Genomic DNA, 18,522 nt, shown 5'->3' with positions numbered 1-18,522 from the left:
TAGGCACAGGTAAACTACATTTTACTCTAAGTACAATTGTGAGTCATAGCTTTAGCTTCCTAGTTCGAAATTTATTCTAGGAGCAGTTTGAGGTGCTTCAAGTATAATTCATTTTAATCATGATAGCAACAGCTGTTGGATGCCAATAACAGTCTTCTCTCGGCTTAAAATGACATTTCTGCTTTGTATTCGAGAGTAGTGCTACAACAACATGGGAAGTTAGTAACTTGAATTTTCTTCTGGATGGCCAATTAAAACTGGTTATAAGCTAAAAGGATTCCAACTGAAAGCAACTTCTGAAACATTGCAGTCAAGCAGAAAAAATAAAAAAGACTAGGCAACAGTGTGAGATTAGATGTCCTGAGGAGATCTGGCTTTTCAAAAGTGAATCAGTTTTCACTTTGTGAAGTTGTATTTAGTATCTGGTTACGGTCTTGTGTCTGTGTATTAACCATGTCACTTGAAAAACAATGCTGGTTGGATTACTTTTTCATTTAATCAGGATGATTTTCTTGTTCCTTGTGGCTTTTGTGAGGATTTTGTTTGTCCTGACCCTTTCAAGCAACCTCAGATAACCCTATGAATCATAGAATTGTAGAATGGTTTGGGTTAGAAGGAACCTTTAAACTTATCTAGTTCTAACTTTCTGCCATAGGCAGGGACACCTTCTGCTACACCAGGTTGCTCACTTTGTCCCCTGTCCCTGCCCTCCCTTTAACCCTGACCAATAAGCTCTTAGTCAGCTCCTCATCTGTCCCCAGGCAGAGGCCATAGAATCATAGAATCGTTAGGTTGGAAAGGACCTTAAGATCATTCAGTTCCAACCCCCCTGCCGTGGGCAGGGACACCTTACGCTAAATCATATCACCCAAGGCCTCGTCCAACCTAGTCTTGAACACTGCCAGGGATGGAGCATTCAAAACCTCCCTGGGCAACCTATTCCAGTGCCTTACCACCCTAACAGGAAAGAATTTCCTTCTTATATCCAACCTAAACTTCCCCTGTTTAAGTTTTAACCCGTTACCCCTTGTCCTGTCACTACAGTCTCTAATGAAGAGTCCCTCCCCAGCATCCCTATAGGCCCCCTTCAGATACTGGAAGGCTGCTATGAGGTCTCCACTCAGCCTTCTCTTCTCCAGGCTGAACAGCCCCAACTTCCTCAGCCTATCTTCATACGGGAGGTGCTCCAGTCCCCTGATCAACCTCGTGGCCCTTCTCTGGACTTGTTCCAACAGTTCCATGTCCTTTTCATGTTGAGGACACCAGAACTGCACACAATACTCCTGGTGAGGTCTCACAAGAGCAGAGCAGAGGGGCAGGATCACCTCCTTTGACCTGCTGGTCACGCTCCTTTTGATGCAGCCCAGGACACAGTTGGCTTTCTGGGCTGCAAGCACACACTGCTGGCTCATGTTCATTTTCTCATCAACCACCACCCCCAAGTCCTTCTCCACAGGGCTGCTCTGAATCTCTTCTCTGCCCAACCTGTAGCTGTGCCTGGCATTGCTCCCACCCAGGTGTAGGACCTTGCACTTGTTATGGTTAAACTTCATGAGGTTGGCATCAGCCCAGCTCACAAGTGTGTCAAGGTCCCTCTGGATGGCATTCCTTCCCTCCAGCATACCAACCGAACCACACAGCTTGGTGTCATCAGCAAACTTGCTGAGGGCGCACTCAATCCCACTGTCCATGTCAGCGACAAAGACGTTGAACAAGACCGGTCCCAACACTGATCCCTGAGGGACACCACTCGTTAATGGTCTCCAGCCAGACATTGAGCCATTGACCACAAGTCTTTGCATGCAGCCATCCAGGCAGTTCTTTATCCAGTGAGTGGTCCATCCATCAAATTGATCTCTCTCCAATTTAGAGACAAGGATGTCGTGTGGGACAGTGTCGAACGCTTTGCACAAGTCCAGGTAGATGACATCAACTGCTCTACCCCTGTCCATCAGTTCTGTAGCCCCATCATAGAAGGCCACCAAATTGGTCAGGCAGGATTTCCCCTTAGTGAAGCCATGCTGGCTGTCACCAAGCACCTTGTTGTTTTTCATGTGCCTTAGGATGCCTTCCAGGAGAATCGTGCCAAGATTTTGCCAGGCACAGAGGCGAGACTGACTGGTCTGTAATTCCCCGGGTCATCCTTTTTCCCCTTCTTGAAAATGGGGGTTTTATTTCCCTTTTTCCAGTCGTTGGGAACTTCACCTGACTGCCATGATTTCTCAAATATGATGGCCAGCGGCTTTGCAACTTCATTCGCCAGCTCCTTCAGGACCCACGGATGGGTCTCATCAGGACCCATGGAATAGTGCATGTTCAGATTTTAAGATGGTCTCGAACCAGTTCCTCTCCTACAGTGGGCGCAAGGTCTTCATTCACGCAGTCCCTGCATCTGCCTTCCAATACTTGGGTGGTTTGGTCAGAGCCTTTGCCAGTGAAGACCAAGGCAAAGAAGTCACTCAAAACCTCAGCCTTCTCCAAATCCCGTGTAGCCAGTTCTCCCAAGAGCTTCCTGAGGGGGCCTACGTTCCACTTACTCTAAGCCTCTTTTTTTCAATTGAATTTTCCTCAGCAGCTCCTTATCCATCCAAGGAGGTCTCCTGGCCCTCCTGCTGCACTTCCTTTTGGTTGGGTTGCAACACTCCTGAGCTTGCAGGAGGTGATCCTTGAATATCAACCAAGAGTCTTGGCCCCCCCTGCCCTCTAGGGCTATATCCCATGGAACCTTCCGAAGCAGGTTCCTGAAGCGGCCAAAGTCTGCTCTCTTGAAGTCCACGGCAGTGAGCTTGCTGCACGCTCTTCTCACTGTCCTGAGGATCTCAAATTCGACCATCTCATGATTGCTGCATCCAAGGCTGCCCTGGAGCATCACATTTCCAACCAGCCCTTCCCTGTTGGTGAGCATGAGGTCAAGCATGGCACCTCTCCTTGTCAGCTCCTCTATTACATGCAGAAGGAAGTTGCCTTCTACACAATCAAGGAACCTCCTGGATTGCTTGTGCTGGGCCATACCGTCCTTCCAACAGATGTCAGGGTGGTTGAAGTCACCCATGAGAACAAGGGCCTGCGAGCGTGAGGCTTTTCCTATCTGTCTATAGAGTGCTTCATCCGCAGGTTCTCCTTGATCAGGCAGTCTGTAACAGATCCCCACAGTAATGTCCCCTATAGCTGTTCTCCCTTTAAGCCTCACCCACAAACACTCTGACTGCTCACCTGTCCCCAGACAGAGTTCCATACTCTCCAGCCTATCCCTAACATGAAGGGCAACTCCCCCTCCCTGCCTGCCAGGCCTGTCTTTTCTAAAGAGCCTGTAACCTTCCATTCCAACACTCCAGTCATAGGAGCCATCCCACCATGTTTCTGTGATGCCTATTATATCATACCCCTGTAGACGTGCACACATCTCTAATTCCTCTTGTTTGTTCCCCATGCTATGGGCATTTGTATAGAGGCATCTGAGCTGAGCTCCAACTGAAGCCGGCTCATTGGCTGGAGCAGCTGGGATATCTCTCCATTGCTCCAAGCATTTATTATAGGTGCTGGCAACTGACTGGGTGTGATGGGATGGAATGATGTCCCCTCCCCCAGGACATCTAGTTAAAGCCTCCTTGACCAGTCTGGCAAGCCTCCTACCAAAACTGCTCTTTCCCTTCTTTATCAGACCAGCTCCACCAGCCCCCACTAGACCTGGCCTACAAGCTTGGGTCCTGTGTTCAGGACACCCAAATCCCTGACTGTGACACCACCCTTTTAACCAGTTATTAACCTGGCTAATCCTCCTAGCTTTTTTTAGGTCCTCCCCTGTACCCTGGAGAATTGATGAAAAGACCACCTGAGCTCCAGAGCCCCTAACCACCTCCCCCAGGGCTCTGTAGTCCTTCTTTATGTTCCCCAGGCTACTACTATCTATATGCCTAGCACCCACATGTATCACCAGGAGTGGTTAATAGTCCGTGGGTCTTACTAGAGCAGGCAGCCTCTCTGCCACATCCCTGATCCGTGCCCCCGGTAGGCAACACACCTCCCTTGAGACGGGGTCTGGCCGGCAGACAAGTGCTTCTGTCCCTTTCAGTGTAGAGTCCCCTACTACTACGACCCGCCACTTTTTCCTAGCAGCACAAGTAGAGATCTTCTTTAGCAGTGCATCAGCCGGCTGTTTCTGGCTCCAGTGCGCTTCCTCGTTAGCCCCCTGCAGGGCAGCAGAGCGGTTCTGCATGGGGACAGGGGATTTAGGGGGAAGCCCCTTGCTTTTGGTCGTCCTTTTCCTTCTTTTTTTTTGTTGTTTTTTTTTGTCACTAATTCCCAGCTTCCCAAGTTAATGGCCTTCTTCTTTCCTTCATGAGGTAGAGGTGAAGCTCGAGGTCCCTGCACAGTTTGGGCCGGGAGCAAGCATTCCTGCTTACTCCCAACTTCCCTGAGAACTCGCAGTCTATTAACAGCATCCCGCACTCCAGAGGGCCATGCACTCCAGCTGATCATTGGCATACAGTGCTCTCCAGCCAGACATTGACCAGACAATGTAATCACTTGGTGCTTTGGCAGAATTTCTGTTTGAGCTTGCAAGAGGTAGTAGTTGAGGGCAGATTTTTTTTCCTAAATATGCGCCATAAACTTGTTTTTTCTTATTCTGTGCAGTAGCACTGTGAACTTACAAAATATTTTAATATAGGAAGGCTTGTTTTCAATTTCTGGAGCAGGACTTGGGATTAACATTTTTTTTTTATATTTTATACCTTCCATCTTGGCATATCAGTATTTGTGATATGTTAAATTATTCAGTCTGTTCAGAAATGTTTGAGTAGCCTTGGATTTCTTTTTAGTTTAAATACACCACAAAATGAAGCTTAGTGTTACAAGTTCTGTCTTACATATTGTATTATTTGGGATACGATCAAATTCAGTGTGTGACTGAAAATACTTCTTAAGAACACATTGTTAATGAATGAATGTGGTAGAAATCATAAAGGGTAATAAAAAGAGACAATTGTCAGTTTCAGGCAAAGGTTTTCAACAGTTTTTTACTGATGGAGGAGTCATTAATTTAATTATACATTGCTGGTTCTAATCACCTCCTTATTAGTAGTATTTGCAATGCATGCCTGGATACCAACTTTTTACATTGAATTCACTGTTATAAACCTCCTAAATATAATATCAAGCTAAATATGACTATAAACTGTTCACTTAATTTTTTCTGTTTTTCTTCAAAAATTAGACTAAATTTCTATTTTTGGATACATATCAAATATATTAGTTGTTGCCCCAAAGGAATATTGTATTGGTTTTTCTTTCCTAAGCTAGCGGTCATATACAGTACTGTCATAAAAGTTTACAACATTGATCTTTGATATGCTCAAAGAGGCTCTGTTTTACTGCTGAGCAAGCATTTATGATATCACATTTCTCACTTGTATTCCCATTTGGAGGTCAGGAATGCTGAGGGAAGGGAATTCTACCTGTGCTGAAGTTTGTCTTGTAAATCTGTTCAACTGATTTGTATTTTAAGATCATGGAAACATGTATACGCCAGAAGCAAATGGAAATATAAATCTTCAGGGGTCACTTAATCAGGATGTTAGGACTCTTTATACACAGTGATTTTAATGATCTCAAGGTTTTATGAAAGTGTTTGAATCATTATGACTGTGGCAATAAAACTTCACTGGAGTTAGCAGACTTCTAGTAGGAGCAGGTTATGAATCGTAAACTTCATCAGCATAAGCAATGCTCTGATGACTTCAAATCAGCTAATGAAGCTGGTTTGTAGAAGGAAATGAAAATTGTTTGAAATTACCGTGTTCTGCCTTGGGTTTAAGTCCCCAGGAAGCCCTCTGGCTTTATGGATAAGGAACCTTTGTGTCTTTCTGCCTTTGTTTTCAAGGTAGAGAAGCTTCCAGTATTCTCTAGTGCAAACTTGCTGCTGCAGCTTTCTTGGGAGAATCAAACCTTGGCCATCTCAATGTACTAGAACACAAAAATTACTTCCTTTACCCTGTCATGTCTTGAAGCCACCCTCCTTGATTTAAATTGCTGGCAAGAATTGCTACCCTTTCTTGACTACTGTAAATCTTGAAAAAACAGAAACAGAGTTGCTGAAAAAAGTCTCTGAGCTAAAAGGTTGCTAAGAGACTCTGCTTCAGTATGATATCCTGTGCTTTGCCATTTTGCATTGCCATCCTCTGTGAACCTCTTGGTAGTCTCTTTTCTGTGACTTAATTCCTCCCTCCAGACAGATTTTTCAATGGAATGTAGGCAAGGGCAGCCAATAGTGTCAAAGCCAAGATATCCAAGCTAACAGTTGCTCCATCTTTGATCCACCTGTCTGCTCTTTTACACTTTGCCTTGAAATGCTCAGATAGATTGGGCTCTTCAGGATCCTCATACACCTCATTGTCATTGCAGTCTGTTTTTCTGGTTTGAACTTCAAGGGGATCCCAGACATCAGGAATGAGTTATACGAGGTGAATGGAGCTTTGAAGATGTGATAGGGACTGGGAAGATCCAAAGCTTGTTTCTAAAATAATTCTTTGGTCTTGGGACTCTGCTTTTAGCCCTGTTAGATATACTGTGCAAGCACTCTTACCTGTACTGTGACAGACATGGTGTAGTGAAATACACCATGAGCCTGAACAAAGACTTAACCTCTTCCCTGGGATATCTTTCAGCTGCTTTTCCCTTCAAAATGCAGTAAAGAGTGTGACAGATTTTATTCAAATATGAGAGATTTTTAAAACTTAACAATTTAAAACTTTCAATTCCTTAAGCATATGAAAGAGAGATAGAAGTCTGGGTTTTGCTCTCTCATCTCTTCACCTTTATAGAAATGCAGTGGGTGCTGTTCAATTCTTTGTTCTTTTGGAGCCCAAATTTGATTTTTGGGGTTGTTGGTTTGTTGGGGTTTTTTTACTATATCCTGTTACTAGTGAATACAGATGAGTTGTGAAGGTGTTGTACACCTTGACTTACCTTCTGTTGCTGTTTGTGAGTCTTTTCAGTGTATTTCGCAATCACCTTTCTATTTTGTTGTGTTTAAATTATATGCAAAAAATAGAGCATGGAACAAGTAAAAAGAATTTTAGATAATGGCAAGTGAAGTGACCTCTTCATATATGTTTGAGGAGTGTGGTGGTAGTTCTATGCAGAAATAGTAAGTAATGCAGAATTGCTACAGACTACAGCATGATTGAATTTGAAGGGAGCATCTTAAATCTGGCATCTCGTAAGTTGTGACTGCTTTACGTTGTTCTGCATGTGATGCATAATTTAAAGATTTCCTTTAAGGCTGCTATGACTAGTGTAATATTTTGACTGCCGCATCCATGCGTATTGTATTAAGATGTACCATTTTTGTTGTGTTTGAGCAGTAGGTTCCTGGGTGGCTAACATTTCCAGTATGCATTTTAAATGATTTAATTAAATAGGGTTATTTATGCACACTGATTTTTCTCTTGGGATTGAGAACCTAGTGTCTGCATCTTTTATACCTTGTTTAAGCTGGGAGAAAGTGTTTCCTCCAAGAGATGGCTTAATCCAGACTGCAGCCATCCCTGACAGCTCTAACTTGATATGACTACTGGCTGACACTGCAAAAGGAGGACCTGATAGCACCAATGATTTTCATGCCTTGAGCCAGATAAGGAAATACATCTGGCTAAAAACAGAAAAAAAATTAGTTATATACATTTAGCAGAGTAAATCCTCAGATTGCCTGAAAATGACTCTGGAAACCTTGGCTGAAAGCCTCATTTTTGCTGAAAATAGATACAGCATAATGCTTCTGCCTAATTTTTCAACAGTTCAGTTTATTACCCAAAGCAGCATCCTGGATTAACAACTTAGTTGTAATAAAATTAATAACACTTTATTTTGAAGCCTTTATTCTTTTCTTGTTCTGTATAACGTTTGGCCAGATAATGTGCAGAAAACTGTTTCATTATACAGATTCAGTAACCTCTATATGGGGGAGAGTCACGTGACTGAGAGTGCGGTTTTGGTAGCTGAGGGGAAAGATCAGGCTGCTGCTTTGACAGTTAATTTTTATTGCTTTTCTCCCTCGTGCATTAAGCAGTCAAGGCACCATAACCTGCCAGTAGCTGTTTAATATTAGATATGCTCATAAAAATTTTAATTATCACCTTTGAATGAAGTTTAATCTACAGTTGTCAGAAAATATGAAACACATGGCACTAGAACATAAATTATATCCCTCTTGACAATGTTTCCTTTCTAATAAGGAAGACTGAATTCTGCACGTTCAGTCAAGGGCAGTAGAATATTCTTTCCCCATTAAAACAAAACAAAAAGGGGTTAGAAAGAATGTAAGCTTGGTGAGGCTGACAGTCTCTTCTGTGGCAACTAAAACCTGCAAACTAAATCAGATGCTTGTGTATAAATAAGATATTTTGTACAACAAAAACGCAGCAGTCAAAATGGGTATGTTTTAATAAACTGCTTAGTTGAAAAGCTCATGTAATTTGTCTTCAGCAACATGGATTATGGAGAACGTGCTTGTTTGCTTGATGGAAAATCAGGTTTGTAGATCTAGTAGATTTGCCTGTTTGCATAATCTGTGTTTTCTGAAATAGCTAAAACTGTTCGCTGAATTTCTCTTGGCTGGTGTTACATTACTTCTCTTATAAGGCTCACAAAGGCCTAACTTTTTTACCTCTGCCAGTCATGCAACAGCATTGGGGTTTGAGCTTTTTGGTATGTTATTAGTGACCTCTGCAGGGAGATGCTTCTGCTGGAGGGAAGAGCATGTGGAGATGGTGAATGGAGACCAGTAAGTGCCTGAGCTGCTGTCACCATTGTAATCTGATTCTCCAGAACTTTTGAGGCAGAAGTCTCAACTTCATCTCTTTTTTTTTTTTTTTTTCAGTAAAGACACTTGTGTACCATAGTGCCCTGTGTTCACTTCAGTTTGGATTTAAACTCTCTCGGGTTTAGACATTGCCCACCCTGCATCTTCAACTGCCCTTGCTATGTGTGGCAACAGGCACTACCTGTTCAGCTTGGGGAGGGAGGCAGTGTCTTCACCTCAGAGTTGAAATTAAGAGGAACATGCCTTTTAAAAAGGCAGAAGCTAGAAAAGCCAGCTGTCCCCAGTCTCTCACAATCAGAGAAGACTAATGCTGCCAAGAATGAAGAAAGTAAATACTCAGCAAGCATCAGTCTGTGCAGGTAGACTACACTGTCGTCAGAGTTGGAAACAAGAAAGAAGATGCTACTGAGATCAGCAGAGTGTGTGTTGATTCTAACCAGTACCGATTGTGTTGGTCAACCTACTAAGACCAGCATGTTGCTGCCACCAGGGTGGGGTTATCTCAGAAGACAGAATGTTCACATCTTTATCAACTTGATCAGGTAGAAGTGGAAGGCATTCCTGAGTCTGCACTGTGGTCCATCCTTGCTTGCCTAGTTGGGCGTCCTTCGCACTGCGAAAGCATCAAATAATTTTTAGACTCCTGAATGGCTCCAGAGGAAAAAAACCCAAACAACAAAACAACAAAAAAAAGGAATTGTAGTTCAACTCCAGCTATCCTCAGGACATAGCCTTGAGACAGGCAGTGCACTGTTTAACAAAACATTGTCTTTACCTGTTGCTGCTTACTGGATTTCACTGAAGACGCTAGCTGTTCTGTCTCAGATCAGTCCCTTTTTCAGCCAAATGACTAGTAGAATAGAGTATGTTACACTATTATCAGTCATGCTTTCGGTGATCTGATAATGAAAGTGCAAGCACTTAGATTTTCTGACAGATGCCAGTTATAAGTGTGCTTTTGAGGCAGAGTTGGCAGTTCTTACGAAGCCATTATTCCAGGAACCTTGGTCTGTTTCAGCCATTTTTAAGAAAATAAACTATTTTAGAATTCAGAGTTGATGCTGAGTCAGTTTCTTGGACAGCACAGCAGCCAAGCCATGCTGGAGCAAGTTGGGCCTTCTACTTGCCCACCTGATTTGAAGCTATTCAGCTCTGCAGTGGGTGTCACTAGAATGAGATACTACTGACTCCCTTTCATCTAGGGTTTTCCAGTAACTGTAGTAACTAGGCCTGTAAAATCAGTAACTAGGCCTAGATATTTCCTTCCTTGGATCCTTGTCCAAGATTATATTCTTTCCATGTGGATTCCTTATGGTAGATGTGTTTTGCAAGATGAACATTTACAAGCTACCAAGTTTTGTTTCAGGTCAGTTTGGAACCCAAGGCTGTTCCTGGACAGTTTCTTTCTGCACTGAAGCATTGGATTCACTTTCTACCACTACTCCCAATTAGGGGTAATTTCTGAGATTAAGAAATTCAGCTATAGTGATTTTGATAACTGTGCTATAGACATTTGTAGCTGGATGAGAAGTGCAGGACCCTTTCACACTGCCTGTGTTGAGCTTTCTGCCTCAGCCAGGTTTAAAACCTGCCAGATGGGATGCCATGGAGCACCATGGACAGGGCCACCTGAAACACCTGAAGGCCCTTGCTGGGCCAGAAGCAGATCAAGTTCATCCTGCAGCTGGAAGTAGTTTCAGTATGGTCAGCTTGAAATTTATTTGGATCCTGGATTCTCTGATGTCTCTCCTACCCAGTGCACCTCAAACATGCTGGGACTTCTGGTCAGGATTTTGGTAAATGTAGCACTCAGGATGATGGTTCTTGATTTTTTTATATTTTTTTTTTTTCCCAATGCTTTTTTGACATTTTTCTCTGAAAACTCTTATCTGTTCTTTTGTTAGACTGAGTAGTTTTAAAGTGCAGAACCTTCATCCATTAAGTGAGTTAGCTGAATACTTCTGTAATTTATTTTAGGCATCCTAAGACTATGCTTGCTTACTGGTGTTTTTTCAAGTAATGGAAGAAGATAAATAGGAGATAACAAATATGTATTAATTGTTTAAAATCTGCTTTATTATTGGCAAGTATAAATACTACTTAGCTCTTCCGTCTTTATCACTGAAGCTTCATATTATAGTGGCTAACGATGTAATTCTTTAATAAACTCTCCTCAAAGATATACAGAGCAGTCTGGACAGCGCTTCTGCTTGTTGACCACTTGTTTGGTGTACCCCTTCTATGAATCATGAAGGCTTGCTCCATCCATCCACAGGCAACATTTCCCATTCGCATCTGGCCTAGCCTAGTAATGCTATACAAGTCAATAACAGAGGGATAACCCACAGACTTCTGTCAGATGTGGCCTGGTGTGATTGATGTAATGCTTTGTATTGAGCTAATGTAGTTTTGGCTTTTCAGTTACTTGGCGTAGAATTCTACAGATACAACATATGTGAACAGCCTTTATTTATCCTGGAGTAACTGTTTTGTAAACAAGTCAGTGTGTGGATCTTAGACTTAGTTCTCTATCCATTGTTTTGAATTAATCTGCTGCCATGGACTTTGTGTCCTGATGGCGTGATTTGCTCAGGAGGCAGCAGGGTGTACACAGCACCTCAGGCAACAGTCCTTTTAAAAGGCAGTATTTTCATATGTTTGCAAAAAGAAGGACACGGGGTCAATATTCAGAACTGTAGTTATTACATCACAGGTAACTCTTCTGTCTTTAATTATCAATATCAAAATCTTAACAAACTGTCTAATGTGAATGCATCTTGGAATGAAATGCTACAAATAGAGAACATCTTGCTAAACACTTTGAATTTCCCCCTTTTGGAAGGAAAAAAATATGCTTTTAAGGAATAGCAGAAGTAGAGCTACATACATATATGGGGGGAAAAAAGGTGATTCATAGTGAAATTTTAAGGAGGCTCTTCCATTGGAAAGAGCTAGAACATTGGCTTGACTTTGCCGCATTGTGTGTAAACCTAACCTCTATATGTAGCAGGACCATTGCACTTCTAAGTTGTGTATGTGTGCATACAAATGGTCATTTGTATCTTTGGCTGTCTGTGTTCTGAATTTTACCCAGTTGGTGGATGGTGGAGAAAACTGAACCCTAAATTTTGGTTGGTAGCATTCTGACGTGGCTTTGCAGTTCATGTTTGGGTTTCTTTTTTAGATTAGATTAAAATTTTGCACCCAGCAGTTTTAATTCTGTGCAAGTGCCTAACCGCTAGATGTTAACTCCCAGGGATAGCTTACTCTGCAAAAGACAAGCTAACAAAATTTTCTGTGATGAAGTACCATGAAGATTTCCATTTCTTTCCTGTGAAGAAAATCTGAATCTCTAATGGTTCTGTTCTCTCAACTGAGGCAAGAAAATACACTTAATAATAATTATTAAGAAGTTTCTTAGGAAAATGAATACTTCTGTTTGATAAAATAGATGTATGTTGACTAATGCTTCGTAACCACGAGTATGGTTCTGCAGCAATAACTACCAAGGGCTAATATATAAAGAGTGGGCTGGTTGTCTTTTGTCATCTTACACCTGTTGGGCTTTTATTTATTTATTTAATTATTTATTATTTTATTTTTGCTTGCAGGTGGCAGTGTGCTGTATTTGTTTCTTTGTCATTCTTCCATTGAATCTCGTTGGTACGATTCTTGGCCGAAATCTGTCAGGACAGCCTAATTTTCCATGTCGTGTCAATGCAGTGCCTCGTCCTATACCAGAGAAAAAATGGTAAAGAGAAGCATGAATGTTAAGAAGTATTCAATTCAGTATGTCTAAAATGACTTTTCAGGTGTGATCCTTAAATAAAAAAGTTATCACAGAAAAAATTTAAATTGAGCTGTGCCTAGAAGAACAGCTCTACTGACACTTTTTTAATATGATTTTTCTGTTGAATTAAAGCACGATAGTTAAAATTTGTACCAAATTTTACAGTCCTGGATCACTGATTCACATTTGGCTGGATATGCTCTTTAGTCTCTTATGTAAAAAAGATGGTCCCAACCCAGTTCTTATATGGGTATATTGAAACTAAACCTTCTTCTTTTAGTTAATGCCTCTTACAAATTCAGGATAGAACGTGCCTTGAAGGCAGAACTGTTCTGGTTAATGGTCTTCATGTACAAGCTGAGACATCTTTGCAGGCTGATGGTGGGGAGAAGCTTGCAATGCTGTTTTCCCAGTTCTGCACTTCTGTTAATGTTACAGAGCCTAAAATATTCCAGGTATACCATTTGAATTGTGAATCAACCTTTATTTTTTAAGTGAATGTAAAGGGATGTCTAATCTCAAAAAGCAGACGGGGCTTTGGAAAGTCGTGAATGCAATCACCTTTTCCTATTGATTTAATTCCAAGATGGAAGCAGCAAGCTATGGAAATGAAAATGTCCTCAGAGGATTTTTTAATAGATTTTTCTACTTTCCCGATTGGGAGAATTGGAACAGACAAAGTGAATTGGGCACTGAAACATGTACGCCTGTGATTATCCAGAAAGTGCAGCACACATAGTCTCTTGTTAGTGGTGGGTTATGCAGCTCAGGTATTAGAACCTGATTTATACTGTGACCTGTATCTTTGAAATCTGATGGATTTTTCTGGGTCAGCATGTCAGATAAAAAGAAATAAGATACTTCTCTTGAAGGTAATGAAATTGCACACCGTCAGCGTAGACGAGTATCCCTATAAATAATAAAAGAAGCTGCAAATTAAATCACTGGTTACTAGCTAGATTTGGCATCACTGCAAGTACTGCACAGAGGTCACCTTTAGTAAGTGACAGTATCATCTACAGGTAGCTGAGTATTCATTTTTGGCCACAGCTCATGACTCAGCATAGCATTAAAAATAAACACTGGTTCTTAGTTACATAACCATTACCCTGCAAAATTTTTTCTATGCTTTTTTGCTGTATTTGTAGCCATCAACAGCGCTGAGTTTTCTCTAACTTTACTCAAGGCTAATGGATGTTATGGGACTTGATTGCTTAGACCCTTTTGGGCCAAGGAAGATTCTTTCTGTAGCCTTTAGGGCTGGTTAGATATCTAACTTCCTGCCTGTAGGTGGTACAGGCATGAATCTTATGTTTTGTTTCAGCTTTCCCCAAGAATAACTTCTCCTTCTATCCACACACATGACATCTTTGGGGGAGTCTTCTTTCTAATATGCTGGTATGAAAGAGAAATGTTCATGTTTAGCATGCCTTTTAAATAATTCTCTGTGCTATAGTAGTAGTAATCTGTTCATATATCTTAATATATTTATAAACAGAAGATTAAAAATTGCCCCTAAACTAATCTTAATACCTTCCAGGTTCATGGAACCAGCTGTTATTGTTTGCCTAGGTGGAATCCTTCCTTTCGGATCAATTTTTATTGAAATGTGAGTCTGTCAGCTATTTACTGATTTGATTACAAATTAAAATCAGTTAAGTTCAATTACATTATTGTTGCATATTTTGTTTACTCTCCAGGTATTTCATTTTTACTTCATTCTGGGCTTATAAGATCTACTATGTTTATGGCTTTATGATGTTGGTTCTGGTTATCCTCTGCATTGTGACAGTATGTGTGACTATCGTTTGTACGTATTTCCTGCTAAATGCAGAGGATTACAGGTGGTAAGTATTGCATTATTTGCATAGTTAACCACATTATGGGAGTTCTATAGAACAGTAATGTTTCTTCAGTCTAGGTGGGTCTTATCAAAGTGTCCCATGTCCAGATTTTAGCTGTAGGGAATAAAAACAGTTCTTGGATCCCTTCTGTACAGGAGCTTTCTATGTGTATGTGCATCTGTGAGCTCATGTATATTTGTATAAAAAAATGGTAACGTGAAGGCACACAGGAACATGAATGAAGAAGGATCATCGCTTGGTGTCAGTGGTAGCTGTTGCAGTAGAGCCTTTTGTCACTTACAGCAGACAACATGTAGATTTTTTTAAATAAGTCTGTAGAACCAGTGCACTTTTTTTTTCAGACTAAGGTTTTAGTGCTTTGTGCATTTTCTTGGAAAGCCTTTTTCGTTAGATCTATGATGGACATGTGTGTTTACTTTCAGGCAGTGGACAAGCTTTCTATCCGCGGCATCAACTGCGATATATGTTTACATGTACTCCTTTTACTACTACTTTTTCAAGACAAAGTAAGTGGTAGTTTTCTTGCTTGAATATCAGATTACTGCATTGTCAAATAAATTTATTGATAAAAAATGGAGAAAATACCTAGCATAAATTCTTATCTGTCTTTTTCAGGATGTATGGCTTGTTTCAAACATCATTTTACTTTGGTTATATGGCAGTATTTAGCACAGCTTTGGGAATCATGTGTGGTAAGTTTTAAATATATTGGCAGTTTTCTATTGGAATTTTCCAGACTGTTATGTTTCTGATTTTAGCTATGTGATTTTGGTGGTGGAGTGTGTATGTCTGCAAGATCTGATCAAAAAAGCTTACAATTTTGAAACAGAAACTTTGAGTTCTGTGGTTATACCTCATCCTTAACTAATATAGGAGATCTCTGTGGATTGTGCCTTCTGATAGGAAGATAGTTTATGTACTGTGCAGAGAATTTCACCTTCAGTGCAAGCTTGAAAGACTCAATCTTGGGCAAGAAATTCTGCAAAACAAATTCCAAATCAAGTTTGGTCCATGCTAGAATTTCATTGTGCAGTTTTTACTGTTGCCCCAAGAAAAGGAGCTAGATACAACCATTGAGGCACCAATGATGTAACAGTGCTCATGACACTACTGTCTGTATCTTGTGGCATGTATATGTGAGGGTGACCAGTACAAAAAGGAATGAAGTTTCAGGTTAACATTTGAGAAGGAAGTATTGGGATATTCGTGGGTGAGGAGAGTTCAGAGTGCTCCTATGTGCAGCTGGGTTTCATTGCTTTTTAAGATTTTGTTTGACAGATGTTTAGAAAAAAACATAGTTTTTGGCGTGGAGGTCATGTAATAAAGTCGGATATACTTGTTCACCTGTTAGCTTTATTTTTATCCTTTGCTTCCTGACTTTCTGAAAAGTGCTACTTAGTTCTTTTACACTTTGCATGATGTTACTTGCTTTTTAAGTGTGATCCTTATTTAATACTTCTCAGCAGTGCATGAATAGTCTTATAGACACTGGTGGAAGGCTTTCTTTGCATTAGATATTTGAAACATATAAAATCTTACAGGAACTTAATTTTGGTAAAGTATACATTTCTTGATATCCCAGGAAGGTGGGTAATTTCATGGTGCTTTATAAAAATGGGAGGGAAATAATCTCTTAACTGCTGAGTACCTGTTCCCCTTTTCTCTCATACAATATAATCTTGCTTCATCAGGTTCTTGGCACATTACAACACTTCCCTACTGTTCTGGTAGTTTTGCAGCCATTTTTTTTTCTTTTTTTTTTCTTTAATAGGCTTACACTTTTCAGCTCTAATCTTTTCTTTTTAAAGTGCTCAGGCTGGTATTGATTAAAATGTCTATGATGCCGAAGCCAAGCTTGCCCACTAGTTTCTGTAATTAAAATGGTTTTTAAAACATGGAAAAGGAAGATTCTCAAATGCTTTCTTGTCATGGTAGAACACTACTTGATGGAATATTAGAGTAAAATCCAAATTTATTCAGAATCAGAAAATACTTTAACACATTAAACTTCATTTCCACAGCTCTATTGAGGTTTCTTTTTGTCTTTTTAAGTGTGTTGGAAGAGAAGCTGTGAGATTCCTTTTTAGTGAGAACTCGCATTTACAGCATGTGGAGGGAATAAAAAAAAAATCCCCTGTCAAAAAGCATTTGTCTAGGGAACTTGCTGCCATTGAGGTCTAACAAAGACATTTGTGTTAAAGAATTGTGCAGTATGTGTGTTACTGACTGTATGTCTCCTGTGAAATGTGTGTAGAGCTGTGCTTTGGAGGCTCCCACAAATGGGTGTGTTCAGCAGCACACAGCTGAATGTGAGACAAACTAGTTAGGGTCCAAAGCAACCACAGGGAAACTCTCTGTGTGCTTGAATCATCCAACTCGGGTTTTAGTTCCTCTGACAGTGCCTAGTGAACTCAAATCCCACATGTAGTGGGGTGCTTTGATCCACAAAGTCTGCTGCCCTCTGTAGAGCATCTCAGTGCCGAGACTGGACAGTAGGGAGCCCATGAGAACTTCCAAACCTTTTGAGCTCCTTGTGTTTCCCTCTTAGTGAGAGAAAAGAATAAAACTTACTCCTCAACTCAGTGGATGACTTAGGAGCTAGGTAGTATACAGAACAGCCTCTTGTAATACCACACTTCAGTGTTCAGATAAATACTGTAAGTATGATTGAAGGGCTTTTTTAAAAAAAATCTGTGCTTACCATCACATTACCACTGTAGGAAGTGGTAATTGGCTTGAAGTAATAGGTAAGAATTAATCTTTTTCTGTTCTATGGTTTCTCTTCCTCACTATTTTGATTTTTCTGATTTATTTCTTTTTAAAAACCTTGTTCTGCTGAAATGCACTTGCAGTCTGTTTCTGCTAAACCTATATAGGCCACAACCAAGTCGGAAATATAATCTGATAAGGTGTTTAATAAATAAATAATTCCCTTTACTATCGACTTTTTATGTAAATGAACCAGCTATCCTGCATTTATTTCAGGAGGATGTTCTCTTGTCGTCATTGTCTAGGGTTTCCCCCTCCCTGTCCCATGTTTTATTCAATGCCTATAAAGTAGCCTTGAGGCTTAACCCCTGCCTTGGATATTGGCCATTAGTGGTCTTCATCGATAAGGCTTCTATGATTCAGAATAGGTTTTGATTTGTTTATGGGGTTGAGAGCCTGTGGTCTCATGCGACTGCTACTCTCTGCTCCTCCCCCTCACTTCCATCTCATGCACACATTCACTAGATCGCAAATGAAACACAATTAATGCTTTGTTCTCCCAAATCTCTGTGGTATCTGGCATCACATCACTAGAGAAACCCTTGGAGAACAAGTTCTGGAATGTATCTGAGTTTAGCAACTAAAATGGGCATTAAATCTGTTGGTAGCGCCTGCTTTAACAGGCAAAACATGACAAGTCTTAAAGCTGGGGTTTAGTGACATTATTTTGTCCATTTACTGCATAAGACAAAAGATGAGTTTGTTGACAGACTGTAGAAGAATCTGCATGTGCTGCTGTATAACTCTAAGCTCATGTCACCAAGCCCATGCTGGGTCTGTCTGAATGTCTGTCTGTCTCCAGGAGAGACAGGTCTTCATAGGATCATTCCCTCTGATGTGTCCTCAGCACACTTCATGCTTGGAAGCAGGAACCTGATCTTGTGTGTGCTGTATTTGTCTTAATTGAACTCTACTTTGTCCAAGTTAGTAATACAAATCCCTGATTTGCTGGCCATGATATTTATACAGCTTGAAATGCTGTATAGCCCAAAGACTGACTCCACAAGCTTTTTCCCACTGCAGTAGCATTGGAGTAATGCATTGGGTTTGCCTTGTGCAGATTTCCTGATAAGATATAAATGTTGGCTTTTGGGGGTGTAAAAACCAAAATTTTACAAGTGTTTCATGGCTGACCTCAAGAATTATCCAATTAGTCTGCAGTATATAAGTAACTCTCCAGATTCTGAGAAACTCTTGTGTTCAGCACTGCTGGCTGCAGGTCTGTGCAGCCTTTGATTTCTGATAGCAAAAGAAACTTTGTATTTTTATTGGGAAAT

At 40.7% G+C, this 18,522-nt stretch overlaps 1 protein-coding gene across 2 annotated transcripts in view; it reads left to right on the top strand.

Annotated features, from left to right (window-relative positions):
- Positions 1 to 18,522, top strand: part of TM9SF3 (transmembrane 9 superfamily member 3) — a 60,310-nt gene that overhangs the window by 37,299 nt on the left and 4,489 nt on the right. For both annotated transcript variants that reach the window (XM_062606700.1, XM_062606701.1), the window contains exons 10-14: positions 12,433 to 12,572; positions 14,152 to 14,220; positions 14,312 to 14,458; positions 14,899 to 14,982; positions 15,092 to 15,168. In XM_062606700.1, the coding sequence (XP_062462684.1) occupies positions 12,433 to 12,572; positions 14,152 to 14,220; positions 14,312 to 14,458; positions 14,899 to 14,982; positions 15,092 to 15,168 (517 nt within the window). The remainder of the gene's footprint in view (positions 1 to 12,432; positions 12,573 to 14,151; positions 14,221 to 14,311; positions 14,459 to 14,898; positions 14,983 to 15,091; positions 15,169 to 18,522) is intronic.

The sequence above is a fragment of the Pezoporus occidentalis genome, unplaced genomic scaffold, assembly GCF_034315485.1.
Source record: "Pezoporus occidentalis ecotype Australia unplaced genomic scaffold, CSIRO_AGI_Poc_V1 ctg98, whole genome shotgun sequence".
NCBI lineage: Eukaryota > Metazoa > Chordata > Aves > Psittaciformes > Psittacidae > Pezoporus > Pezoporus occidentalis.
This window is presented reverse-complemented; position numbering and strand designations above follow the sequence as displayed.